Below are 27,184 nucleotides of genomic sequence, written 5' to 3'. Positions count from 1 at the left end.
AAAACAAACAAACTTTCTTGATTAACTGATTTCGCTTTTTTGTGTTAGTCAGACTAAACTGTTAAATTCAAAATTTGTATAGGAGCTTATATAGAAATCAGAAACGAAGCTGTCTACTTTATGGAACAACGCGGTTAATCCAGAAGGAAAAAGGTTATTTTGTCTCAGTCCATATAAACTAACTTTGCCCCTTTCTTTACTACCTTCCCCAACTTTACACAAGTTGCGAACCTTCCATTAGCTTTCTTACGTAAAGGGAAGGGTGAGCATGCGAATCTATCAAAATACGGCAATTTCAACATTTCACAGGACAACAAGAGATTCTTGAGGTAAAAAGCGCGACGCTTTGTAATAACCAATCATCATCGATTGAAGAAAAAACACGACTTCTGAAAACTAATCCTAAAAAGTAAACGAATTCCATACGAAACGTAAGAAGTTGAAGATGCTAATAGATGACGAGTACATGACAAAATGATATAGCATTATAAACCAAAAATAATTATAAGAAATAAAAACCTTCATTTCATTACATTTTTTTATAATCCATTCACACTTTATACTCACGAAATCGGTTTACTTTGTTGCGTCTTAACATGTTTAGATTTATCGTTTTTTGGTCTAAAATATTTTTTATTTTTAATATATTATTTTCAATAAAATGTCGGAATAACCTTAGGACCATAACTTGTGAAACGATTTTTATCGCCAGGCAATACTCATCTAAAGCAATTGTGAACAACTCGAGCATTAGTACCGGGAAAAGGCAGCAATAACCAAAAAAATACAACGAGCACTTTCCTCGGCATTTATATGTTACATGCAATTTTTAAAAATAAAAATCCTATTTCAGAGAATCTGAAACATATCGCTCAAAAAATAACATAAGCTGTTGTTAATTAAGTGTTTTTAAATAAAATATTATTGCTTATTTTTATTCTAAAAGCTATTTAAAGAACCGTACTACGATCGGCATTTTTACCATATTGCTACTTCTGCTGACCTCAGCTAAAATTTATGATTATTTTGTCGTAGGAAAGATATACATATATACATAAAAGACAACTGTACTATTGTCGTTTGAATATTTCACGTAACTTTAGTTGCGATACATATATGGTAAGTGTTACAGGCTAATAGAACTATTAAGAATAGCTCCAAAACACCTTTTCCCTTTAGGTATATCTAATCAAGTAATATCATTTAATAAGGTTGAATGATTCTGAATGTTATAAAAGCATGCTTTAGAAAGTAGCATATCTTCACCTAGATCTGGCCGCCCAAATACATACTTGATATATTAATATTTACTTTTAAGTAACTCACCGTTTTTTCTGAACATTTTTATAGAATGGCTTATATAATGTTATGCATGCAGTGTTGCACCACCTAATACAAGTCGCCTACAGTATATTAGAGTTTTTTATTTTTTTTATTTAGATTTTTATTATTTACCAAACAGACGATGTCAATAGATCTCATTATCATTATTATTATTATTAAGAATAGAAGTATTCAGAGGTCGCTGCTTTGAGCCACGCAAGCGATATATGCTACAGGATAAGTGATATTGACTAAAGGAATAAAAATATACTATTATTAAGTTACCGAAAGAGCAATAGGTCATTGGTTCACTGCTAACCTGCATAAACATATGTCGCCTAATTATTTCGGAAATAACATTAACCAAAAACCACGAATCTCATTGTTATGATGAAGTAAGGTCTCAATCGAAACAGCATAGCTGCCAAATTAATGTAAAGCATTATCATTATTCTCTAAAAAATTTTAGTGTGTATTATCTTCTGAAACTTGCGAAACCTTAATAAAGCCTGGTTATGTGGGTTAGGGCGCTTTTTCAACTACGTTGGCTCAAGCCCTTTACTTATTTATTTCTTACGTCTACTTGATTATTCCCGCTTTACGAAGGTGACCTCTAATGTGAAAAATCTCACGGCGCTGGTAGAACATCCTCATGCCAGCTTTGTAGGCGTGTACATTGTAATGATATACATGCTCCATAGAGTGAAAGCACCGAACAAGACAAAACGCTCCTTTCCCTCTGTTCGCTTTCCACCTTGCGTGACCATATCGACTTGTTTGTCTGTCCAGGAAACAGTCAATCTTTTGACACGTCGCGAGAAAGAGCAAAGGTAAACAGCGATGCTGCTCATTGCCGCCTTCTTGATTATAAGAAGTCTTAGCTGTGCGGACAGTAAGTACCGTGTGTCGTAAGAACAACACATCGGAAATAACTTCACGATATTATGAGTTTATACCATGCCCAACACATATTAGAAAATTACATTTCATTGTTATAGGTCACTCGGTGGCGACAGGGGCCCCGAGGACGTCCGAACTCAATATTGAACGACTATCTAGCATCGTCAACGAACTTCTAAATTCAACTACAGATGATCTCGATCCATCACTTATTTTGCAAAATTTTGTCAAGCATCCACTTCTCATCAGCAATTTCACTGTTCCTGTTGCAAGCGTTCAAATACAATGCTTTGGAGTACTTGTTCACGGGCTTAATACAGTACAGATTCATGAGGTATGTACGCGCACGCAAGAGTCAATTAACTGGTTCTGTTATCGAGTTCATCGAGCGATTACCAAGTATGAACGGCGAACTTCCCAACTCAAGAAAAATTACCTCGACCCGTGACTTATTTTCCAAAACTTTTCAGCAATTTACTGTTCATTAGCAACTTTACTGTGCCTATCATAAACGTTAAATGGGCAACGCCTTGCAGAACTTGGTGAAGGGCTCAGCAAAGCATATGTTAACGAGGTATGCAGGTGCACGTAAAAAGTTTACTGATTGGCTTTCAATCTAATCAGACTATACTGTTTTCTTTCATCCAGGCAATGGCGAATATCTCTGGTCAATTTTTAACCTTTTCCCTCTTAGTCCCATTTGTGCAGCTAACTGGACAGCAGCGCACATCTGGGTACGTGTCATTTGTTCCTGTTGACACTGGCGGAAATCTCCAATTAAATGTGACGGATGTTGCCATCACAGGTAACGCTTCTCTGAAGAATTCGCCACAAAGTTTACACGTGGGAGCTATACATGCACAGTTGGAGGTGAGCACCTGTTAAGCATTGAATAACAACATGCCTACCCTGCTTTCATAGATATAGTCTTTAATGAGCGTTCACTCCATCCCTCATCAGGTTGGCGATGTATCTCTTGGCATGGACGGGTTATCTGAGCTGACAGCAAGTCTGTTCAATTTTGTTGGTAAAGAAATCTTTGACTATACAAAGCATTCGATGCTCGATGATTTTCAGCAGGCTATGACCAGGTATGCGCCAAAGGTAATAAAGCACTATTTTTTTAAAATTAATTATTCAATTTTTATTAAGTATTTTAATAATTTCATAATAACTCATCATTATAATTTTAAATTGCAAAAAACTAATGAAGGCAGTCTGTTATACTAATTTTAGATATGCAAATGAAGAGATCCTCGGTAAAATTCCTGTAAATCTATCAAGATTCGAACATGACAAGCAACTCATCGACTCGATTGTGGCACAAACCTGCTATATGCTTGTGGCTAGAAGCCATGATCCTCAAAAGGTATAATGTTAAAAAAATTACATTGAGTTAGGTTTAATCAAATATCAAGCAAAAAAGGTCTTTATTAAGGAAACTATTTGAATTTGTCGACGTTAGCGCTTATTGTGTTCACATACAAAATCGTCGTTCTGGACTAAAAAATAATGTTATATGTAAGCAGCACCAAATTCAACTTCATATTACGAGACAGACACGTCAGAGCTTACCTGGCAAACGAGGTAAAATCGTAATTTTTTGAGTTCGGTAAGTGATGAATAGGTCCAGACACCTCTTTATATAACTGCCTTGTGCACCTGTTGACTGGTACTTCTTTATCCATAGAAAAGATTTCGAAGCCAGTCTACAAAAAAGTAAAGACAGTGGCAGAAAATTAGACTTGCCGACAAAGGCGATGAAATCAGTTCTTAGTGTGAGGAAAATTGAGTTATTTTATAGGCAGTTTTTACTTGTTTTCATATTGTATACTTCAGCAGGCTTAAGATTCTTATGAAATTAGTGATGCCTGTATCTCTGTATACTGTAGTTTTGATACAAATAGTATTACGATTACCTCATTAATAGAACTGGCACAATGATTTTAAGATATTGCCCATATTATATTGTCTATTATTGAGTGAATATCTGACATAACGGAATGTAATTATATAGAGACAGATGATAAAGTCCGATTACTTTTAGCAAACACGTAATATTGGGACTTAATAATTCTAGTTAAAACCATACCAGGCATCTGTGGACCGTATGTTTATACAAGGGGAAGTGCTCGTCACCAACGCCACCTTATCAGGCCTGGCAACTCTCCGTCGCACAGGAGATGTCCTTGTACTCTATTCAAACCGTACGCTGATCTTAGAGGCGAATTTTGGTTTCGCTAACCTCAGCAGTAAGTTCACAATTTTTTAAAAGCATCGGGACGTAATATCCATCGATTACAGAGTATTATTGTTATTATACCATACCGAATCTCTCACATAGTGCATAACGTGCACTATGTGAAAGTTTTAAGATGGCCTTTGTTTTGAAGATTTAAAGACGGCTGATCCTTTTGCAGCTACATTTGCATGGACAACAAAATTACTTGGTATCGGACCAAAGGGATTCGCCGAACTTACAGTTAGTGATACCAATATGAATATGAGGTAAGTGTAGCCAACTGGTTTGTTTCGTTTTTCGGCTAAAAACTTTTTGCGTTCATTCATTGGGCATCATTAAGTTAAATCTTTGGCGTTGCTTTCTAATTAGTTTCACGTTCCACGCAGGCTCCTTTTACCCTTGCGTCGTGATGCTAAGCTGCAGGTAGATCATGTTGAATTTTCACGCATCGGTCACGTGGTCGCCGATATCCAGGTAAGCTTTACGCTAAGCGTGGAAGACGGTGCTTTGCATTCAGGAAACAATTTGTCAGTTTTTATATTGATATTGTTGTGAATGCACTACCATTCTAATCATTGTGATATTGACAGGGTCTCGGAACAGGAGATGCAGTGGGCGAGATCGTGCTCAATCTCGTATCAAATACCTTTAAATATGACCTCGCACATTTCATTATGAGTATAGCCCGCGAACGCATACAAGATGAGATCAACGGCATCGACATTTCTCAACTCTCTCAGAAAATTAATGAATAATGGATTAAACCTGCGAACACTTAGTGTCTCATTTAGGACTGATCATAATTTTTCAGATCTATGTTAACATAATTGCACAACATTCTGCAGCAATAGCCCATGCAAAATGTCGTAGGGTAGCTTAAATGCATAGAGAAAACATAAGTCTCTTTAACTGTGAATTAAGGGTCAGGACCTCCATTTTATGCAGAAATAGTGAAAAAATGATCATAAAAAGTAACATTTTTTACCGGAAAATTGACACAGAAGTGAAACAACCTGATAACATTTTTTAGAGGATTTAAGTAGATTATCTTATTTCTGAATAAACCTGCGCAGTCACATATTTTAGTTCAGTTTTTTTCAATTGAATTTACCTTTATCGATACAAAGGCTAGACATGCGCAATAATCGGTAAATATTCTTACTACGCACAGCATCACACACATATATAGTGTTCTAAAATATAGTAGTTTAATTTGCTAAATTCTACTAACACGTGCCAGATAAAAAGGATATTCGCTTGGCTAGTTCGAACAGTCCCTGAAACTCAAACCGCCACTTGACACTATATTAAGCAACTAATTTATACAGGGTGTCTCAGCTTGTTTTCTATGAATACTTATCCTTTTGTCACTTGCTTTAAAAAGCTCACTTATACGCCGTCCAATGTTTTAATGTCTTTTTGTACGGCCGCCATGCTTATGCGAAAATATTCGCCCTTTTTCAATAAAACCGTTAAAAAATTAGGCTTATCCTTATAACAACGGATTTCACAATACTGGTTATACGTTAATTAAAATCAAAATCCACTCACGTTTCAACTACCAGGTTATTTATTGATATAATTCATTGTAAGTATTGTGGGAATTAGTAAGTGACTGTCGAGTTCACGCCCCGCGGGTAGATGCTTCTGGTGAAAAAAGTATATTTTTGACACCTAGTTGGCCTTAAAAAAGATCGCATCTTGCACTCACCGTGCGGATCTCGCACTTACAAATTATAACCTTCTTATTACTACAAGGAAAATCAACAGTACATTAGACAATGAAGAAAATCTTAAAGGCTAGCTGGATGAATTCCTCAATACCACATATGACTATCATTGACAAAACAGAACAGATAAGTCAGTATTGTTATCATTTGTATCGCTGAGTTTACCGTAGCCGCGAGCAAGTACAAACGAGAGACACTCTTCAAAGTACTAATACCAATATCACTTTATCGTTATGAAAATTGTATACAACAATATCGACCAAACCCTACCACTAATACTAAATCAACTGAAAGCTAATATTATATCCTCCCGATTCCTGGTGTCAGTGGACAATAGGATCCTTTTAGAACAAGATTATCAGAAGATTCCTTCTAATTATATGAGCGAAGATGAGCTATCGGCCAAAGTCTTTGTGCTGGATGAACCCCTACTGAAATTATGAAGTGCTTTTATTATCTAAAATTAACCGTTTATTGTATTTAGATGAGTCTACTTTTGTTGGGAAGATAGAACGAGATTTTCACACACCACAATGGGAGAAGCATGACAGGAAACCCACCCATAAACTAGAACAAATTAATTTCCTCTTGTTTCACACATAAGTAGATCATGCATCTTTGACAATTTTGACCTTGCGCTACACGTCTATTTGTCTAGATTTGACCCACGGTAAATGGAACGGCACGGATCCTTTACGAGAAGCTTAGATAAATGCCTTATGCCATCAAAGCAGAAGCTCTCTTAGGACGATAAAGCGAAGAGGCTTTGTGGGTGTCATTTGCTCTCGAGTTTCCGTAAGTACGAAACAGTAGACCGTCTTTGATACAGCAGTGAAAAGAAACTTGAATGCGGAAATCAATACGCAGAAACTTCCACTGGTTTGCTCATGACCCAGGAGGTGTCTATACCATGGGTAACTGTATGTTTGCGAAGAGCTTTTTTTATTAGTTTATTTGCGCACGTGAAACTTACTTTTTTTAATAGTAATTCTAATGTGCACTTTTTTGCTTTATTCGCTTGTTTCATTTAGATGCAGCTTATAGGCCAGCGACATCAAGTGTGTCTGGATTCATTTTGTACATATATATCAACTTTTTCAAATATTTGCTTCATAACTAGGTCGCCTATGCAGGCGAAATTATATTTACAAAAATTAGCAGAGGATACTCTTTTATAACGATCTTGAAAACGCTAGATTTTTTTTTACAACAACTGTCGTTTAGAGGTTCAGAGTTTACAACTAATTGTACATTACTTTTTAGGCATGCTGCGGCCTCCACCTGACTGGGCCAGCAAAGAAATCCGACTGCCACATGCGGGCATACGGAAACCTCACATCATTTATGCACAACCTAGAAGGAAGTAAAGTAACCGTCTGCCGCGGAAGCTATTGTCGGACGTTTTTTTTTAAACTAAACTACTCATCGTTCTCGTTACAGAAAGATGTTGAAAGACTTCTTACGCCCGAAACTGGATGGGTCTTATTTACAATACGTGGTTTTGACAAAACTGTGCCGAAATTCACGGAAAGCATTCACTAATACCGCACTGCTCATGCGACGCCACATTACAACAGTTCTTCATATCGATTTTTTCAAATAGTAAAATGGAGCTAGATTTTTTAGAATTGGTGAACTTCATCCAAGTGACGTAAGGTTTTGATACAGAGGCAAACATTATTGTTTCTAGTGTGACTTTTATATTGTAAAAATTCGATAAACTGGTATTATTTATCACACATAGAAATTGCATTAAAGTGCACAAAGGAAAAGATATTATGTATATATACATTCTGAATAATTCAGTGTCGAAACCATGTTAAATAACACCAGTGGAGTTCGTATGAGCACTGCAATGAAAACGGAGTTGGCAAAAATTCTTGTTTATACTTGAAAACTTGTCTTCCAATAATGTTTGAGAATTTATAAAGAACTATGAACATTGTAATGTTGATGAAACATAATCATGTAAATGTTACATAGCTTTAGATCTATGCGATGACTACAAAATAGATATTGGAACAATATTTCAACTTACTGCCATTAAAATGGAATATGGTATTTTCTCAGAAAAAAACGTCAATGATTTAAAAATACAGATTTTCTCACATTTCGTATTTACTTGGTTTTTCGAGTGGAAAGAAAATTGCATTCAGTTTTGAAAGGCAAGGTTAGTTTCACCATGAGATCTCAGAATCACCGTAATAGGGTAACATAATTGTTTTAATGAAGCGACGGATTAACACTATTATAGCGGCGGGTCAATTTCGGCGGTAGGACGGCTAATCGATAGGAGAAACAGAACTGTAAAAACTAACGAAGATAACGCAACTGATCAATCGAACCGCTACGCTAAACTAAGCCGACTGAGATTGAACTATCTAAAACTCAGCCCAAGTTTGATTGAAGCTATATAGTATTTACTTCACTCTACTACATATGTGCAGAACGAGGAACGTGGAAGAAAATAATGAATATGAGTTTTAAATAGCCATTAAAAGCGTACTAATGTGTGGTTTAAAGGCTGTCACCTCAGCCATGCAATGACAAATGCCACTCGTCCTAATATTACTAAATAATCCTACACGCAAAAAACAACGATTTCATAAACATATATATCCACAACACAGCGTTTATTACATATCCTCAGTTAACACACATACATTACGCATCAGTTTAATTGTACAGAATTTCATGTTCATTACCGTACAATAGAGTGTGATAGTAATATTCACTGTCATTTCTTTACTTTGTATACTCTATTTACATTTTGAGAGAATAATCAACAGTAGACTTAGCTATAAAAGCCTTCAGCAACATCATAATGATCCTAAAAAGCATGAGAGGATTCTAAAGGATTTAAACCCCATTATAATCTAGGGCTCTGTATATAATCGAACAGTTAGGCACACATTAGCCTATGCCCTGTCGCTCAAGCGAACATTAGTTTTTCTCCCTTCTTTTAATTTTTCTTAAACTTCCTAATTTATTTACCTAAAAATAAAGAAGCATGGAAAGACGCAGCCTCTGTTGTGTGATGATGACAATCTATCGGGAGGCCGCGGTTGTAGTCGTGATGACGTGCGAAGGTGTTCTGCTCTGTCCTTCGGGAAATTGTCGAATGACGGTTGCCCATTCTCCGGTGGCATAATTCATTTCAAAATGAGTCTGCACGAGCATTGCGCGCAGCGATCCGTCAGCCTGCTGAACCACCTGCCTATCTTCATTCAGCACAATTGTAATCACGTCACCTAAAGTAGGACAGGGATTTTCTGAAAAATAACAAAGATCGGAAACAAAGATTAATTATCATTTAGTCGTAAAGTGATTGTATCAAAAATTATATTTTCTTTGATAAGAAGGCATGATTAGGTTCTCATTGCGTTTACGCCTAGAGCTTCGTAATAATAAGGGAGTCGCAGAACTTCTCTATCTTCCAAATGTATCTCATAAATAAATATGCAAACAAATAACACTTGTAGTAAACTTTGACAGGGATAAGAACTAGCAACTAGCAATATATCATATGCATTAAAAAATTTGCCGAATAGTTAACAAGTTTCTATACTTTGTAAAACATTAAGCAGTGCTCACGTCGATTTCCTGCGATAAACCCAAGAATAAGTGCTTTCTCGGATCGTGTCACCTTGTTTGAATTTTTGAACATTTCCTGAGCCTCATTAAACTGAGTTTGCTGTAAGCAAAACAAGAATTTTTTTTAGTTACATTGCGTGAACTACTCATTGAACTGTTACATAAACGTATAGAAAACATGTTTTGATCAATTGAAAACATCATTGTATTTATAAATACAAACAGAAATTTTAGTATTTGGCACTTAACGTACTGATATTGAATATGGTACTATTGTGGCCTGTTGTGTTGTTTGCTGTTGAACAACGGTAGGGGTGCGAATAACGAGACGTTGTTGCTGCACGCGTGAGCCATTTGACTGCTGCTGAGCTTGCTGTTGTACTCCTGGCTGTGTCGTCTGAACCAGTTGCTGTGTTGTTTGTTGCAAGCCAGTTGTTACCTGCTGTTGCTGGAGATGGCCAACACCCACGCCCAACTGTTGCAACTGTTGCACGCCAACATGCAGCTGTTGTACATTGCCAGTTTGCACAAGTTGAGGGCCCTGCACGGCTTGTCTAATCACATACTGCGTACCGTTAGCACCTTGTACCAGCTGTCCAGTAGTACTGGCCGCTGTTGTCGTACCTCCAGCTGTCGCTTGGTTTACAACGACGTGACTTTGGCCATACCCACCGGTTGAGATGAAACTGAGAGGTCACACGGAATGTTAACATTTCGTATTATGTGAATAATAGAAAAAAGGCAGTTTGGTCAGGTTATGCCGTCTACGACAAAAATGCTTTTTAAGATCCGAATACAGACAAGAGGTAGACAGTAAGATATCTGAAACAGTAGGTACCACATTTAAGACCCGTGGTTCGTAACCATACCTTGCTGAGTTTGTGTTGGCAATTTGTTGGGTGGTAATCCTTTGTTGGATGACAGGAGAGGTATGTACGCTTTGTAATGCTCCAGACGCCGTTTGCACATAGGTGACTTGCTGGCCACTAAGTTGCTGCCCCACCTGGGTTACAGTTTGCACGGTCTGTGGAGAAGCATAGCTGGTTTGCTGTTGTGGTAATTGTTGTTGGATAGTTGATTGTTGGCTAGTTTGTTGAACAGTAAACGTTTGACCGGTTTGTAGTAGGACTGCCTGTGTTCCTGAAGAACCTGAATTGACTGAATTTTGCTGTGTCGTTGGTGAGGAATCTCCTGACTGTGTTCGGAGCCCATACGACGCTTGAGACGCAGTCTGCAGGAGACTATTTGAGACTAAAGTCGATGCCGCATATGATGGCCGGTTCTCCACAATCTGAAATTTCCATACGACGTAATCTTAAATACATGTCGGAATCCTATTTTATTTATATTTGTAATTAATTGAGAAACCAAACGTACTTGATTGGGCGAAACGACTAGTTGTGTAGTTGCTGTAAATTTGCTCGTTGGATTTCCGTTACCAGCTTGAGGCTGCACCGACGAAGGCGGTGTTTGTGGTGTTGTTGGCGTAGAAGGTGTTCCTGATACTTGAGCATATTGCGGAGTGTGTACTGGGGTTTTGGACGCTGCTGGGGCTGCAGGCACCTTCGAAATAGATGGTATAGCCCCGTAGGCGGGTGTTGCGGGCGCAGCTGGAGAGGGCGCTGCCATGGATGATGATAATAATCCAGCAGCGTAGTCAGGCGTTGCGGGTGTGGTGGGAGTTGTAGGTGTAGTAACCGGTGTTTCCTCGTCCGTCCCTGGCGCAGCTTCTTCCTTTTTGTCTTCTTTTCCAACTCCAGCTTTTACACCGGTTGGCAATACCTCTTCGTCGCCTCCTTTTCGACGTCTTTTGGCATCCCTACCTATTGGTTGTTCACCAATCTCAAGCAACTTTATTCCCGATTCTTTCCTATTGGGCGTTTTGCTAAGGGGTAAATTCGAACGATGATTTAGAGACGAAATAGGTGACCGGAAGGATCCACCGCTGAGACGATTCGAGGGAAGGCCGCGCAAAGGGCTATCGGCACTTAACTTGCTGTACCCACGACAGCGAATTGGTACCGAGCTTAAACTTGAAACTGTTCGCTTTGTGTTTTGTGCCTCGCGCGCTTTCTGAAGATACTCGTGTTTTACCTACATTGGAAGAACAGATGAAAAAGGATATTTGAAAACGTACTTTTCAAGCCATTGCTTGTTTGAGCAAAATTACTAGTGCATAAACAAGTTTGGAACACTTATTACGACTTGTTACGAGTTATTGATATATTGAACTACAGTATCGTTAGTCGCACAAAATAATTGAGCAAGCTCATTGTAACATATCGCTTAGTACATGTAGTGCTAAGGCTCTGATCGTGTTGGAGAAGAACAGCAAAATGTTTGCAAGTAAAGTGTACTACTAAAAATTGAAACGTTTAAGATAATTTGCATAACATCACGCAAACAGTAATGGTATAAATGACTCGATAATGAAATTTGTCTACTTGATATTACTCTGAAAATAAAGGCTCTCAGATAACATATTGGGATACCCATTATATAGTGAGGTAGCTACATTCAAAAAGGGGCTATAAATAGCATTACGGGCTACAAATGGAGCTAAATTTCTTCAATTCTTGACATCGTAAGTTTTGATAATATGTTTAATATAACATAACATATAATACTATGCATTACCTATTTTACGATTTTCTATACGTGCACGAGATGACATTATCACTACTAATAAAGTAAAAATAGTGGTATGTAACTGTTCGAAATAATAATTTAAAGCATAAGCTCTCTTTATTTACATAGCCTTCAGTAAATTTATAAACCCGTGCAGATTTTTTGACGAAGCATAATATTATGCTTCGAAGCATGGAATGATGTATTGTCTGTTATTTTCAGCCAGCCTCGTCGTATATCTATCTAAACAAGCTTCTTTTTGGTTCTTACTAGAAGAATGCTCATCCTTATAAAAAATGGCATTTATGGTCATGATAAGTTAGCCTATATACCTTGGTGTGCCTTCTAAAGGGTAGAATATATTTTTCTTAAGTACATAATTTGACGGAAAAAGGTTTTTAATAAATTAGAGGAATGGAATATTTTGCCAACGTTAAATAACTTCTGGGCATGCGTGCACACGAAAAAAATAGTGTTTGAGACCACTATAAGAAAAGCTCTATTCTTTTTAATCCATCGCTTAATTTTTTATCACGTTCGTGTAAAGAATGCAGTTTTTGCCCCAAAATTGCGACTCTACATAACGCTTAGCGATCTACTTCCCTTTTGAGATTGACCATTCTTCAATGCGCACTGCTCTAAGTGGCGAGGGTTGAGCCCCTTGCCAACCTTAAATTTCGACAGCACAATGTATTACTTATGCATCTTCCAACATCTTCCCTCATTAGAAAGTTTTTTTCCTTAGAACAAATGCGTTACCTCTGAATTCAAATCGGCACGAGCTTCTGGATTTACCTAATACAATATACGCTAGTATATAGATAATACTATTCTGTTACTTTTTCTTACTTAATCTGTAATTAGAGTTAATTACGCTGCAAGTCTAGTCAAATAAAATTTAACTCCATTTTTTGTTTTAAATTTAACAACCGGTTGCACTAAATTCCTCACTTAATTGTAGTTGTCTGATATGTCGATTAGAATGATACATCTTAAGCTGTTATCATGTTGCTTTAATTTGATTTACCTATTAGAATTGTTTGTCCTGCTACTTCGGTATACAATTCACTTGTTATTTTATATAAGTTACCCTTTTGTTATGAATTTTCAATACCAGTAAAAACATATCTTTACTCATATTGTGCTCCAACAACTACAGAAATTTCACTCACAGAAACTCTAAGAATAGCGTTGTTGTAATGAATATCATATTGTACTTTATAGAGAGAAAGAGGAAATTCTTTATGCTTATTGCTTAGTACAGTTTTAAAAAGTAAACTGTACTGAAACTCCATTCGAGTCGGATAAAGACCAGTTTCTAATATCTGAAATTCAGAAGCTATTTGAGAAAACGACACATAAACATGGAAGCAGACCCTTCAGTTATCACGTATTCATATAATCAGATATTTATATGAAACGTCTTTAATAACGTCCCTTAAAAATTTGCACAATTATTTATGATAAAGGCGTAAAGCACTATTAGAACTTATACCACTTAAAACGATACATATGGTCGAATTGTAATTATCGCTTTTGAAGTTTCGTAACATCTACTGATTATTTAACTTCGGAAAAGTACGTTTAACTTATTGGCCATCTGATTTTCATTTATTCCATACATTTGATACTCACCTGATAGCTTTTCGGATTTTTTTTAACGTTAAAATGCTTCGTGGGGATAGCAGGTTGACCAAGAAGAGCATTACTAGCGCTTTTATTCAGGTACAGGCACTCTTCCGGCAGAACTTGCTCAGATCCTCGGCTACGCACAAGTTTGCGGAGTTCGTTAAGCAGTTCACAAAAGCCACCAGATTCGGGATCGAGGAAAAGTGTGCCATCATCTGGATAAGTTCTCAGGAGGTCAGAAAGCATGGCCACCCAAGGGTCAGTGTCCTGACTTGCCTTTATGAGAATGGATTTCAGTTCTTGACTCCACTGAAATAAAGTAATAATTTTCGCAAGCATACTTATTCTAACCGTATCGCCTAAGTGCTATTAATTGCCATTTTTTCTGTATGCTCATAATCAAGTAACAATCTATATGATACTATACCTCAACCATATTTCGTAGTGGAATATGTAGAATTGCTAGAATAAGTTTTAACTTGACTTGACTTTGCAGATCAGGAAATATTTGAGGAATTTTTCGGAGAAGCTCGCGGTTAAGTTGCGAGCAAATCGAATGTGAGGACCAAAGGTCATTCGTGCCTAATTTATTATGTAGCCACAGCGAAGTGTCGCTATCTCGAACAGACGACATCTGCAAACAGAAATACCATTAATACTTAGAAGCAGTCCATCTAGCTATAGGGTAGGTGTGCTCAGGAAAAAAAATACTTGAAAAAAAATGCTTGAAATGTTTTCGCTAAATCGAAATCAAACAACAAAAGAAAACTGCGCGAACTTCTGAATTTACTCAATACAATATTATTATATATAGTATAAAGATAATTCTGTCTTACTACTTTTTACTTGAGATGTATTTGGAGTTTGAATCCGCGCGTACGGTTATTATGCTGGATGTTGAATCGAATGAAATTGCGATATGATCCTGTCAACTGGTTGCACTAACTCCTTTACTTTACCGTTGTTGCCTGACATGTCTATTAAAATGATACGCTTAAGCTATTGTTACCTCACATTACTTGGTTCGCCTATTACAATTACATCCTTAGCGTTCCCTCATTACCCTATTTGAGTTATTCTGCTAGATTTTTTTGTCACTCCGCTAAACAATTGAACCGTTACCCTGATAAGTTATCCCTCTGTCGTTAACCTATTATTTCATAATAAAACTGTTTTCAGCTTTTAATATTAATATAAACAAGCCTTTGCTTATATCGTGCTCGAGAAATTGCGCAAGTTTAATATTCATTAACATAAGAATACAGTTCTTGTAAAGAGTACATACTGTATTTCATAAATGAAGTTTTGTTTTATACTTATTGCGTACACTTCTAGCTAATCTGCATTTTCAAGAGTTCTCCCGTATAACATATTCAACAGACTATTTTAATATGTCTGAGTTAAGCTTTTAGATTTATTTATTGTTAATATTAGTAGTTGTATTACGGAATAAGTTGTAATTCGACATCGATCAGGAAAATTCGAGTTACAGCATAATAACTTACAGCACCTAGTAAACGTAAAATATTAACACAAGGTTTGAATTTATCCAAGATATTAATTCATTTTTACGATTTTGCTATACTGCCATTTCCCAACACCCTGTCGTTATATTTTGTCGTCATTGTCCAAAATGTCAATAGAGACAATAGAGTACAAATTACCCACATCTAATATAAGCGCATAAGACGTTTTACACGTTGGTTCCATACTGCGTTACCATATTATGTTTACTGATACTGTAGCTTTTTTTTTGCTTGTAGTAGAATCTCTTTGTTCATTTTCGCATCTTATAAAAAAAATAGCAGCAATGGTCATCTAACGGTCTATTCAAGCTCTAATCTGCAAACACCTAAGCACCTCTGTGATTCACACGTTCACTATTTTTACACAATCGTTAGAAAACGCACTGCGTATTCCGTACCTTACGGACAACGTCGATGTTACTTGTCAAAGCATTCCGAAAGAAACAAAAGCGGTCCAGAGAAGATGAAGCGTTGACCATATCATGACTGGGTCCGTAGATTGAAGGTTACAGGTTTTTCATAAAGTTTCAAGAGAATTGAACTACGCTTAAGAACTTAGCACAATGTGACCATTTTGGCGGGAAAATGCGCACATAAAAAGTCAACGTTTCCTTAATAACCTTATACTTATACTAAGAGCTTTAAATATAAAGCTATTGGAGTGTACGGACACTTTGTTCCTAAAACATGAAGTGCAGCATGTTATTATGCTGGGTCCAAATTCACCACATTTCAACTAAACCATTGTAAAAACATATTTATAATAGCTTAGAATCATAATATTGGACTCAGTTCTTGCAGTACGTTTTTTTAAGGTATAGTATTAGAGTATGTGTAGCCCAAGTGTAGCTCACCTTAGGATTGGGGTGCCTGAACGAGAATTTAGTCTGAACACTCTTCACACACTTAGAAGACTGTTAGCAAGTATATTAAGCAATCCATAAACGTTTGAAATAGAAATCATATAAATTTCAGGACATCGGTCTGTTGTTCGCAATGAACAAGATGGACGCACCTTTGTTTACCAACGTCGGTACCCCATATATTGGGGCGACTGTAAACGGCTCTGATATGTTACTAAATTGAACGGTATGCTTCAACAAAGAGTTGGCTTCGTAGTAGCAGTGGTAATAAAGATATCTATTATCTGTTTTATTTCCTAATTTTGTAGCTTGGGAGTTCATCTACTTGCCTATAATTGACGAATATTCGAACCCGCTTCTTGTAAAGACTGCCCCATGGCGAGTGGTTCGGCGGGCAGCAGACGAACCGCCGAGATGACAACAATCATTATTTCCTTACCAGTGGTACATAGCTTTGGAGGAAATTCTGCTATAGTGCTTGCTGCTGTTGCGGTTGTAGAGCACGTTGTGGGAAACATCGGAGGGCGCTCCTAGTGTAGACGTTGAAGTGCGATCGAAATCTTTAAACATTTACTAATTGTTTTCCCCTTCTGTCTATTCTGCACAACGATGGAGCAAAGTCGATTAGCGGAGATCTGCCGCGCTACGATTGATCCGGTTAAGCGCGAGGCTGCTGAAAAGGAGCTCGAAACTGTAAGTAGAGATGACATCTGGTGTGTAGTGTGATTGGATTACCACAGGGCCCTAAGCCGCGTGGAGCGTCTAAGCATCCAACGGAGCCATCAACTGCACAAGTTATTGCAACATGAGCCTACAGTGTTTCACTAAAGTATCTGTATGTTCCTATTTAAATATGTAGGTGCACTACACTGTCACTCATGTGAATGACATGGCATTGAGTCATCTGGCCCGTTGTTCTCTTATCTAATCGTTTCTTCAACTATCCATGCCACAGGTACTGCTGTTAATGGTGTCGCCTCAGAAGGGTGGAGTCACAGTAGCAGTTGATGAAACAATTCAAAGTACAAGTTTACTGGGTTACAAAATTCAACAGTATCTTAGCCATGTGGCGCTAAGCTGGCGTGCATCCAAAGATCCGTCACTAACCATTCGCGCTGCTTCTGCAAGTGCTCTCTTCTAGGACTAAGATTTGCCAAAGCAGTTCCAAGAGTATATGGAAACTCAAATAGTGGAACGAAATTGTGCATGAACACACATTAAAATAAACTCATTAATATCCTCATGTGACGGATCTTTCTATTTTATACTTAAAATATATCAAGAGATGAACTACTTAATAAACGACTAATAAGGCTAAGGGCTAGTAAAAAAAAAACTAGCTTTACTACAGTTCAGATAACGCAGGTTCTTTAAAATTTTCTTTGGACCAGTATGATTGAGTTCAATTATAATGCTTAGATAAGGTAGTTAATTGTGATTATAAGTTTAAAGACGTTGAGATATGCCGGAACAGCCTAAACGGTGAAATAGTCATGAGCCACGGTCTAAGAGGAGGTTTTTTTTATTTACTAAAGTTAGCAAACTCATGGGTCCAGTATGTCAGACCATTTATTTTTATTTGTACTTAATTTATATACAACAAGCATAAAACAGCTATGAAAGCAAGCATATGTATTTTTTTATTGTGGAAGTTGTTATTGTAAGAAGTACGAAGAAGTGCACTCTTGTTGTGTTCCTGACTGATCTGGTTTTCCGGTGTCCTAAATACTTAATTGATTACTTACCGGCGATTAAATGCTGTTGGAAGAATGTTTCTGTTTAGATGATAGACATGATTAAAAGAAAAATATTATCGGCAAGTGTTTTAAGTTGTTAAACCAGGATTGTTTTTCGCAGGTGAAAAAGATTATTGGCTTCGCGCCGTCACTCCTATCGATGATTATGAATGGAGCAATCGATGTGCCTACGCGTCAAGCTGGTGCTGTATTTCTAAAAAATCTAATTGTGTCAAGTTGGGCAGATCCTCCCGAGCCAGATTCTCCAGGACTGCCTCTAGAATTCTCACTTCACGAGCAAGATCGCGCCATGCTTAGAGACAGCATCGTAGATGCTGTTATTCAGAGCCCGCCCCAAATAAGGTTTGAGTTAATAAATACTTACTAGAAGTGTATCACTTGTTTTTATGTACCCAAGCAGCCAGTTCTAATATAAAAAAACACGGCAATTTTACTAAGGAAAATGGTATATTTTTTCAAAATATGTTTTATTAATGGTTAGCCAGTAGTTACTTAGTCAATTGCTTAATCGTGATGAATTTGGTTTGAGCGATTTAAAGTGGTGGTTTTTACAAATATGTAAGTGTCAGCCTATTAGTACAAGTTGCATTCTATCTAGCGGCTTGATTTCTGTTTCAGAGCGCAAATGGCAGTATGTTTAATCCAGGTTATTAAGCATGACTTCCCACAGCGGTGGGTAGGTATCGTCGATAAGGTAGTCGTCTACCTTCAGACACCTAACAACAACGAGTCCTGGTTCGGTACCTTATTAGCCCTCTATCAGCTGGTTAAGAATTACGAGTAAGTAGTCTCTCGAATAATGATTTGCACATTATAAATTGAAAAAAATAGTTAAATAATATATATATATATATATATATATATATATTATTTAACTATCAATATATATATATATATGGGCTTTCTCGTTTCGTTTGTATAGGTACAAAGCCAAGGAAGATCGAGCTCCGCTTCTAGAAGCTATGAAGCTGATTCTGCCCATGCTGCAGGATTTAACAATGAAAACTTTGCCTGATGAGAGCGAGCCTGCTGTCCTAGTGCAGAAACAATGCTTGAAAGTGTTCTACGCTCTCGTTCAATATAGCCTGCCTCTTGAACTACTCAGTCAAGAGATGTTTGGACAATGGATGGAGATTTGTCGGGTTATTATTCAACAACCCGTACCAGCTTCTACCCTTGAAGTTAGTGAAGAGGAGAGGCCTGGACTGGTTCACTGGAAGTGCAAAAAGTGGGCTTTGCACATTGTCACCCGTTGTTGTGAACGCTACGGACTGCCAAATTCTGTTGCCAAAGAATACAAGCAGTTCGCTGAATTCTATATCAAGGCATTTGCACAGGGCATTATAGCCACATTGTTTCAATCAGTGTTGGATCCGTATCGACAAGGACAATATGTGTCATATCGAGTTCTTCAGGAATCGCTTCAATATCTTGTGCACACAGTTGGACAGGCTCTCTGCTGGAAATTCATAAAGCCACACATCAATGTGATTATACAGGAAGTTATCTTCAAAATATTGTGTTTTAACGACGAAGATGAAGAAATGTGGCAGAGTGATCCTACGGAGTACATAAGGGTAAAATTCGATCTGTTCGCAGAGTACCAGTCGCCGGTAACTGCTGCCCAGAACCTACTCGATACCGTTTGTAAAAAGCGCAAAAACGTATTACAGAAAACAATGGAGTGGGTAACAGGTCTGATCAATTCTGGGACTTTAACGCCTCGTCAACAGGACGGTGCCTTCAATATGGTAGGAGCAGTATCTTCAACGCTTCTTCGCAAAAAGCCTTACAAAACACAATTGGAGAACATGCTCTGCTCTTACGTGTCACCGCTATTCCAAAGCAAGGAAGGTTATCTTAGAGCTCGCGGCTGCTGGTTGCTTCAGCAATTTAGCGAAGCAAAATTTACACGCCAAGAGAATCTAATTGGATGCCTTGAACTCTTGCGAACAGCGATTATGAATCCCCAGGAGGAAGTTCCTGTTAAAGTGCAAGCAGCTGTTGCCATTCAAGATCTCATGTCTGACCAGGACGAGAGTGAGTACGGTCAGTTCATATATATGCAGATAGAAACAACGTGCGGCACATTCAAATAAGTGACTACCATAGTGGCAGGGTGAAAAGGGCGTTGGCTTTTTAAGCACGAGATCAGCTTATCGTGCGGTTACATTTGCTCGGCATGAACATAATTTCCTTCCATGCGCGTTAGGTTTTTGAAATCGTTTTCCATACTGCCAGAAGCTATACACCAGGCTATTTATGTAAAATTTAAAAAAGTTTCGGCTCTCGAAATAGTTTTGTAGACGTGCGTACTTTAAAGATAATGTACATCCTGGTTATTATGCCCCATCTATATTTCAAAGGTTTGTTACTCTTCTACATAGAAGCGTACTCTACCTAAAACATCTTCACACTTCGATGCTTTTACAGTCAAAAATTATTTGGAACCTCATATTCGTGACCTTACACTCTGTTTGCTCGACTTGATACGCTCAACGGAGATTGACGAGGTGACTTCCTGTGTGCAGCGCATCGTGTGCAACTACTCTGTGCAGTTAATGCCAGTTGCAATTGATATAACTAACCATTTGGCACAGAGCTTCACCACAATGCTTGCCCAGACACAAGACGATGGAGATGACAATGATTCGAGAGCTGTTGCAGCCATGGGTAACGGACATTTTATTCGTTTTTCAGCTTTATCTGTCTTGCCTATTAGTAGACATGCTGGATCGGTTTATATAAGCTATCATGTGTTACCAGAATGGAACAATATTAGCCCAACAACTACATTTTGCGACTTGAATACAGTTAGAATCTGGTTACATTCGTTTCAACATGTCCATTTTATTGAGTATACATATTGTAACAAAATTAAGTTGTAACAACTGGCTCAAAGACATTGTTTGACAATGATATGGAATCAGGTTCACTAAAAGAATTGTTCAATCAAACATGAGGGCGCTGATTCTGAGGTTTGCTATACAACGCAAGTAAAAAAATATATATTACAGTATTTGATAAGCATTTGGAGATAATATGAAAAAGTTTGTTCCTACCTTTAATTTATGCCAATACTGACGCTTATGGCATTATGGGCCACAAACCTAAGTCCATAATTTAACACAACCTAGCATAAACAATTTTTTGACATGAACGTTATACACCTAGATAAATTTTGAAGGTTTATTGACCCTGCAATACGAATAAACTACATACTAGTTCGTAAGTAGTAATGAACATAATTTTGAATTCAGGTATCTTGAGCACCTTGGAAACAATTTTGGCAGTTTGGGATGATTGCAAGGAGGTAATAGCCCAACTAGAGCCAATTGTTCTCCAGATTGTGTCTGGGATTTTGACGCAAGGTGTCAGCGAATTCTACGAAGAGGCATTTTCTCTTGTCTACTCGTTGTGCTGCGACCGAGTCTCGGCAAACATGTGGCACATCTTTAGTATCATGTACGAGGCTTTTGAAAGAGATGCGAACGAGTTCTTTATAGATATGATGCCAGTTCTTCACGCACTCATAACGGTTGATACACCGGCCTTTCTCAGTAACGAGAACCATGTTATGGCAATGTACAACATGGCCAAGTACATTTTTGACAAGGCTGGAGATGAGGATCCGATGTGCCATGCTGCCAAGCTTCTTGAAGTTATGATTCTACACTGCGGTAATAGTATCGAGAAATGCATTCCAGCTTTCCTCGAAATCTGCCTACAGCGTTTGTTCAAGAAAGTCGAGTCAGCCGAGTTACGTCAAATGTTACTACAGGTTGGTATTGACATGACTGTTGGAAAAATTTTCGAAAAAAAGATATTCACAACTTGAATAGTATTATTCAAATAAACATGCAATGGAAGGGAATATTAATGTTCACTGGTGTGTCTTTTTCAGGTCCTGATTTCGGCAATGTATATCAACCGACCGTTGACGCTATCTACATTAGAGCGACACACGACACCGCCGCTAAAAGAAACTAATAATCAGGCTATTCCAGTACTAGACTTCTTTGTTAAACAATGGATTGAGGATGTGGATTGCTTCCTAGGCGTGCATGATCGAAAAGTGTGCGTTCTTGGAATGTGCTGCCTAATGGATCCTGGATGGTCGGGCAAACCTGCCGCCCTTGAACAGGTCCTACCTAAAATCATGCCCTCGTTCCTTATACTATTTGATGGTCTGAAACGCGCCTACGCGTATCGGGCCACTCTGGAAGAAGAGCAAAGCGGTGATGAGGAAGGTGAAGAAGGAAGTGACATTGACGACAGGCAGCTTAGCTCAGATGAGGATGATCTAGACGATGAAGGCCGAGCTTACATGGAACAGCTGTAAGTATAACAGCTATTTTGGCGATCAAAAAATAGGTCAGGTGCGAGTACAATATGATTTGCACTGAGGTTTGGGCAAGCTAACCGCAGCGCTTGGTAGAAAATTTGAAACATAATATCTGCTTGTACTTGGCTCCGGCCAACTAGAACGATGTATTCTTAAAAACTTATGTGCATAATATCATCGATATATCATCGAAGAAATGTAGTGTTTTTTAGTTGAAACGAATGTTTTGAGTTTCGAAACCATGCGCTGTGATAATATGGTAACGACGATTAGTAGGTGTCTTTAGATAATCGAAAATGTTATTACTTCCACTATACAAGCGTATTAAGCAATTTCGAATTGTAAATATTTGCATGTGCTACATAAAGCTAGGTACAAAGAGCATGTACCTCTTTTTTCTTTTATTTTCAGATTAGACGGTTAGGCATTAGGTGTTTAGGCATTTGGTAGGCAGGCATAGGTGTTTGTATTGATACTAGATACCCTTCTTAAGTGACCTTTTTGGTAGTTACTAGTTTAGGTATTTTACATTTCTGTTATGTAATTTCGAAGTTATATTATGAAAATGTGTAATGCGTCTGTATGTTTGCCATACTTTCAGTGCGGGCAGGATGAGAGTAGCTGGCTATTCGACCCTTCATAGTGGAGGCGGAGATCGCGACGGTGACGCAGACGACGAAGAGACAATCGATGACGAAGAGCAAACGGCACTTGAATGTCAATACTCTACTCCTTTGGATACAGAAGAGGGGAAACAGGGCTACGTGGACGAGTTTGCTGTATTTAAAGGGCTGCTTGAGGCCTTACAAAGTTTGTCTCCCGCAATCTATAACCAGATGATAAACCTACTAAATGATGAGCAAAAGAACCAGTTGCATAGCATATTTGTATATGCCAATCAAAGAAGAGCAGCCGCCGAGTCGGCTCAAATTGAGAGGCAGGGAGGGTACCAGTTTAGTTCGAATGAAGTTCCGCAATCTTTTAACTTTGGCGCTAGGAATGGAACGTTTGCTCCCCAACAACAGTGAGGAGTTTAGAGGTGACAATGCGATGTTAGTTATAGTAGCGTATAAACTATTCGTAATGTAACAACGGGAGCTGTTTGACTAGCTAGCATTTCAAAGATCTATGAATCTGACTAACTAATTGTACAATAGATCTTTGGGCCACAAGAAATTCCTGAGGCTTTGTAGGATCATTTATATGGCCATAGAGGAAGGCGCAAAATGCGAAACAATCCTCTATAGACCTTTGCAGATGACGAAACAGATTGTTGTCTCACTATTAAGGATCGCAAGGTTGCTTTCCCGTGAAAATGTCGCTGAGTCCGTAATGAATTTGCAAAAATATTATGAGACGTTGAATGTACATAAAAGCGCTCCTTTGAAGATCAACCACCTTTAATATGAATAGCATAAAAGAACTTGTGTTGGATCATCTACATTTACAATTCTGGAAGGTCCGTAATTATACGATGAAAAACAGCGATAAATAGTGAGGAGATGTTGGCCTGAAGGTTTGACTGTAAAACGGTTTTGTTATATCGTTGAAATAAAGGTATATTCAATTATTACCTATCCTGTTGTTGTTACAATAATGACCTTTTTAAAATAATTCTGAGTACGGACTTGGTTTTTAGATGATCATAGAGTCCTATACAAAACTAATCAAAGCTGCATATTTCCAAAAACACCTTCGTGTAAGCCAGCTTTCCTAATTTTTTTTGTTACTTAAGAGTATTTAAAACAAAAGGGTCAAAAGCCGCTTTTGCTTTTATGAAGGCGAACTTTTTACCTCTAGTCATGTTTAATAAAAGCAGTTATTGGCTAAATTTAATGCACACGCTCTAAACAATTAAATGAAGACTACGAGGCTTATATATTTCACATGTATCCTATTTTTTATTTGATCGAGTATTAAAACATGTATTTAAAAAGTAATTAGCCAGAGAAATCCCCAGTGAACAATGTATACTTCCGATAGATCTTGTATGACTATATGTCTATGATTTTGTAAATTTAATGTCTATTATTAAATAGATAGTCTCGGGCCTAAAGGATAACATGCTTTATTTATAGCTTTACAACATCGACTCGTGTTTATAACTATTAACAAAGTTGATATCATTATATCCGCCCCTTGGGAAGAAGAGTACAATTTTTATTTCAATGTGGGCTCTATAAGATCAAAGCCTTATCAAAAGCAAAAATTTTTAACACTAAGAAAAGGCATTATATGAAAAGCATGAAAGATAAAATGTAAATAAGCATATATGTATGTATTAGCGTGATGGTAAATAACATCATTTGAGGTTGACGTTAATGTGACGATAACTAAACTAAAAAGCTGGGCCTTTCAAGGTAATATCCAATATTTCTAGGTGTTATAAGAAGTCAGAAACACATAGTTGTAAATTTTTAAAGGTTAGGTTACAACAGAATTTTTAACGAAAATGGCCTACGCTATACTTTGCATTTATTTCCTAGCCGTTTTAAGGATGCGACGACATCTATTACTACTTTTTTTGATCTTAGTACTATATGGTATATACTTTTCTGAAAATTCTCGACTAGCCTAATCTGGTGCTTATGGCGTCTGAGCAGTAGGTTAGGAATCGAGGTCATATGATTTCATCCGTGGTCCTATTTTTGCCATAATGCCACTACGTGTACAAAATAAATGACACTGTTTGTTAAGTTTTTAAAACTGAATGTTTCTGTTGTAGCATTCGGCGGCCTGGCGTTTGGTTGTCTTGTGGTAAGTTACGAAGTTTTACCATGGTTTGATTAGAAACTTGGAACCTCAGCTTTTCAACAACGACCCAGTCACACCACAATGATAATGCAGTAAAAGATACAGGCCCAGGAAGGGCAAAACCATTGAAAATGTGTCGGGATGCTCTAACCATATACATGCTTCTTCAGGATTTTGAGGGATTGTCTTTCTAATACAAATTAGTAGATTGAGTTAAGAGTTGGGTGCAGCTAAGAAGAAGAATTGGCTTAAGAATAAAACTGCGCTTGGTTCCTGAATTTATCGGTACCCCAATAATACTGATAACACCCTGTGAGGTTAGAAAGCAGTACGATGGCCATTTATTAATATGGTAAGAAATCATGTTTCAAGATAAGGTCAAAGACTTTCAACTATGCGCAGCTTAAAGCTAGCTAATGAAGTTAGTTAAATTTAGTACGTTGAGTTTGTTTATTTCAATACGTGATCAACAGTAGCGTTATAAATAGACAGTTGTATATATGTCAGATTTAGTTATATGTCAGACTTCATAATATATTAGGTTGTCGAAAGAGTATTGGCCGTTTTCAGGCCGAAATTGAAATAAATTAAAAAATAAAAAAGATATGCGCTATCTTTTTGCCGTGTTTTGGCAACACTATGGCCCCATCGCTGTAGAATTTTTGTGGTTTCTGAACGGGAAACCGTGACAAATGATTTTTGCGTCTTTTCATCGAATTAAACTAACACCGTTAACGGAGTTCCGCAGCGTCCGAAACAGATAATAGTCTGATGGTGCAGGATCCGGGTTACGTAGCGAATGCATTAAAATTTTCTACCCAAATTCTTTTTATACCTGCTAAGTAGCTATGGATATATGTGGCCTGATGTTGCCATGGTTATTCACTAGTTCATTGTTACGTCTATTCACTAGTTTTGATTGACTTTTTTCAATGAAAGTCCTGTCGGTTGTTGACAGTCACAATCCTAATCAGTCGTTTTGCCAGGTGGCATATTGCGCGATTTTTTTGTCAATCCCATCGAAAATAGTAAGGCACATTTTTATTAACATTTCTTTTTGCATATTGCTGTGCGTGATCTATATAATATATCAACTGCTTTAGAAATTTCTCGATTTCGTTACGCTTTTGTAGAATTTCACGAATGTAAATACGATCAAATGAATTATTTTACGTCCCTTCGTTTGACAACAAAACGTCGAACTTCTTTGTGTACTCAGCCTTCTTCAAATTGTTTAAAACTGTTTGATGATAGATGTTTAATTTCTTTGCGATTTTGTTGCTACTCACGAATCCGTCTAGCTAAAGATTCGCAATAATTTCATAAACTTTTTCGTAATTTGTTAACCACTACGAGGGGCATCTTTCACAGCAAACTTTTGAAAATGAAAGCAACAGAACCATGTTTCAGTTGTTTCTTTGGACAACTTATCTTGGCCATAAACAGCACAATTTTTATGGGCGTAGGCAGTATTTATGCCTTTATTTATATAGTGAAATAGTAAAATAAAGCGAATTTCCATAGAATTTTCATTCATTTTAAACACGCGCTATCTTGAATCTGGATAAAGGCATTTCAGTAATATTATCATATCTAGTACTGTCAAAACTCAGCTTTTAAGTGATATCAACGTGAACTCAATGGAACTCATATTACCTAAAGTCACCTAGCCACAAAGGCGCTCAATTTTCCTTACAACCCAATAAAAAGAAATGTTTTATATATTGTCAGTGTTAGCTATTAAGTCATAATTCTATTCCGTTTGATTTCTCAGTATGCAATATTTCTTTGGCGATTTTAATTCTTTTTTCTGGCAGGTTTCGAATTCTCTTCTGTGAGCAATGTTCATCACCGTTCCCTAGCTTCTGCCTCAAGATAGGTTTTTTTCGAAAT

At 37.4% G+C, this 27,184-nt stretch overlaps 3 protein-coding genes across 11 annotated transcripts; 2 read left to right on the top strand and 1 right to left on the bottom strand.

The window, feature by feature from the left end:
* Positions 1-2,017: 2,017 nt before the first annotated feature.
* Positions 2,018-8,159, top strand: LOC111255086 (uncharacterized). 6 transcript variants are annotated; one of them, XM_086976364.1, is made up of 9 exons: positions 2,019-2,153; positions 2,322-2,557; positions 2,872-3,093; positions 3,184-3,314; positions 3,460-3,592; positions 4,304-4,475; positions 4,644-4,731; positions 4,852-4,939; positions 7,459-8,159. In XM_086976364.1, the coding sequence occupies exons 3-9, from the start codon at positions 2,875-2,877 to the stop codon at positions 7,735-7,737; spliced, it is 1,110 nt and encodes a 369-aa protein (XP_086832490.1). In that variant the 5' UTR covers positions 2,019-2,153; positions 2,322-2,557; positions 2,872-2,874; the 3' UTR covers positions 7,738-8,159. The 6 variants fall into 6 exon arrangements, with proteins under 6 accessions (XP_086832492.1, XP_086832490.1, XP_086832489.1 ...); XM_086976363.1 differs by having other exon boundaries at positions 2,074-2,215; XM_022816727.2 differs by having other exon boundaries at positions 2,075-2,215; positions 6,854-7,601.
* A 648-nt stretch (positions 8,160-8,807) lies between these two features.
* On the bottom strand, positions 8,808-16,586 carry Nelf-A (Negative elongation factor A). Of its 3 annotated transcripts, none has more exons than XM_022816723.2 (9): positions 16,427-16,585; positions 15,971-16,058; positions 14,474-14,680; positions 14,053-14,355; positions 11,167-11,883; positions 10,659-11,080; positions 10,043-10,475; positions 9,790-9,889; positions 8,808-9,467 (listed from the first exon to the last, which is right to left on the bottom strand). In XM_022816723.2, the coding sequence occupies exons 2-9, from the start codon at positions 16,049-16,051 to the stop codon at positions 9,244-9,246; spliced, it is 2,487 nt and encodes an 828-aa protein (XP_022672458.1). In that variant the 5' UTR covers positions 16,052-16,058; positions 16,427-16,585; the 3' UTR covers positions 8,808-9,243. The 3 variants fall into 3 exon arrangements, with proteins under 3 accessions (XP_022672458.1, XP_022672460.1, XP_086832488.1); XM_086976362.1 differs by having other exon boundaries at positions 9,273-9,467; positions 9,764-9,889; positions 16,427-16,586; XM_022816725.2 differs by lacking the exon at positions 15,971-16,058 and having other exon boundaries at positions 16,427-16,586.
* Positions 16,587-16,866: 280 nt separating this feature from the next.
* Positions 16,867-24,110, top strand: msk (importin-7 msk). 2 transcript variants are annotated; one of them, XM_022816728.2, is made up of 8 exons: positions 16,867-17,128; positions 18,293-18,534; positions 18,811-18,972; positions 19,115-20,241; positions 20,626-20,865; positions 21,453-21,973; positions 22,097-22,530; positions 23,139-24,110. In XM_022816728.2, the coding sequence occupies exons 1-8, from the start codon at positions 17,045-17,047 to the stop codon at positions 23,563-23,565; spliced, it is 3,237 nt and encodes a 1,078-aa protein (XP_022672463.1). In that variant the 5' UTR covers positions 16,867-17,044; the 3' UTR covers positions 23,566-24,110. The 2 variants fall into 2 exon arrangements, with proteins under 2 accessions (XP_022672463.1, XP_022672464.1); XM_022816729.2 differs by having other exon boundaries at positions 16,868-17,128; positions 19,115-20,232.
* Positions 24,111-27,184: the final 3,074 nt, after the last annotated feature.

This window comes from Varroa destructor, unplaced genomic scaffold (assembly GCF_002443255.2).
Source record: "Varroa destructor unplaced genomic scaffold, Vdes_3.0 BEIS01000423.1, whole genome shotgun sequence".
Lineage (NCBI taxonomy): Eukaryota > Metazoa > Arthropoda > Arachnida > Mesostigmata > Varroidae > Varroa > Varroa destructor.
This window is presented reverse-complemented; position numbering and strand designations above follow the sequence as displayed.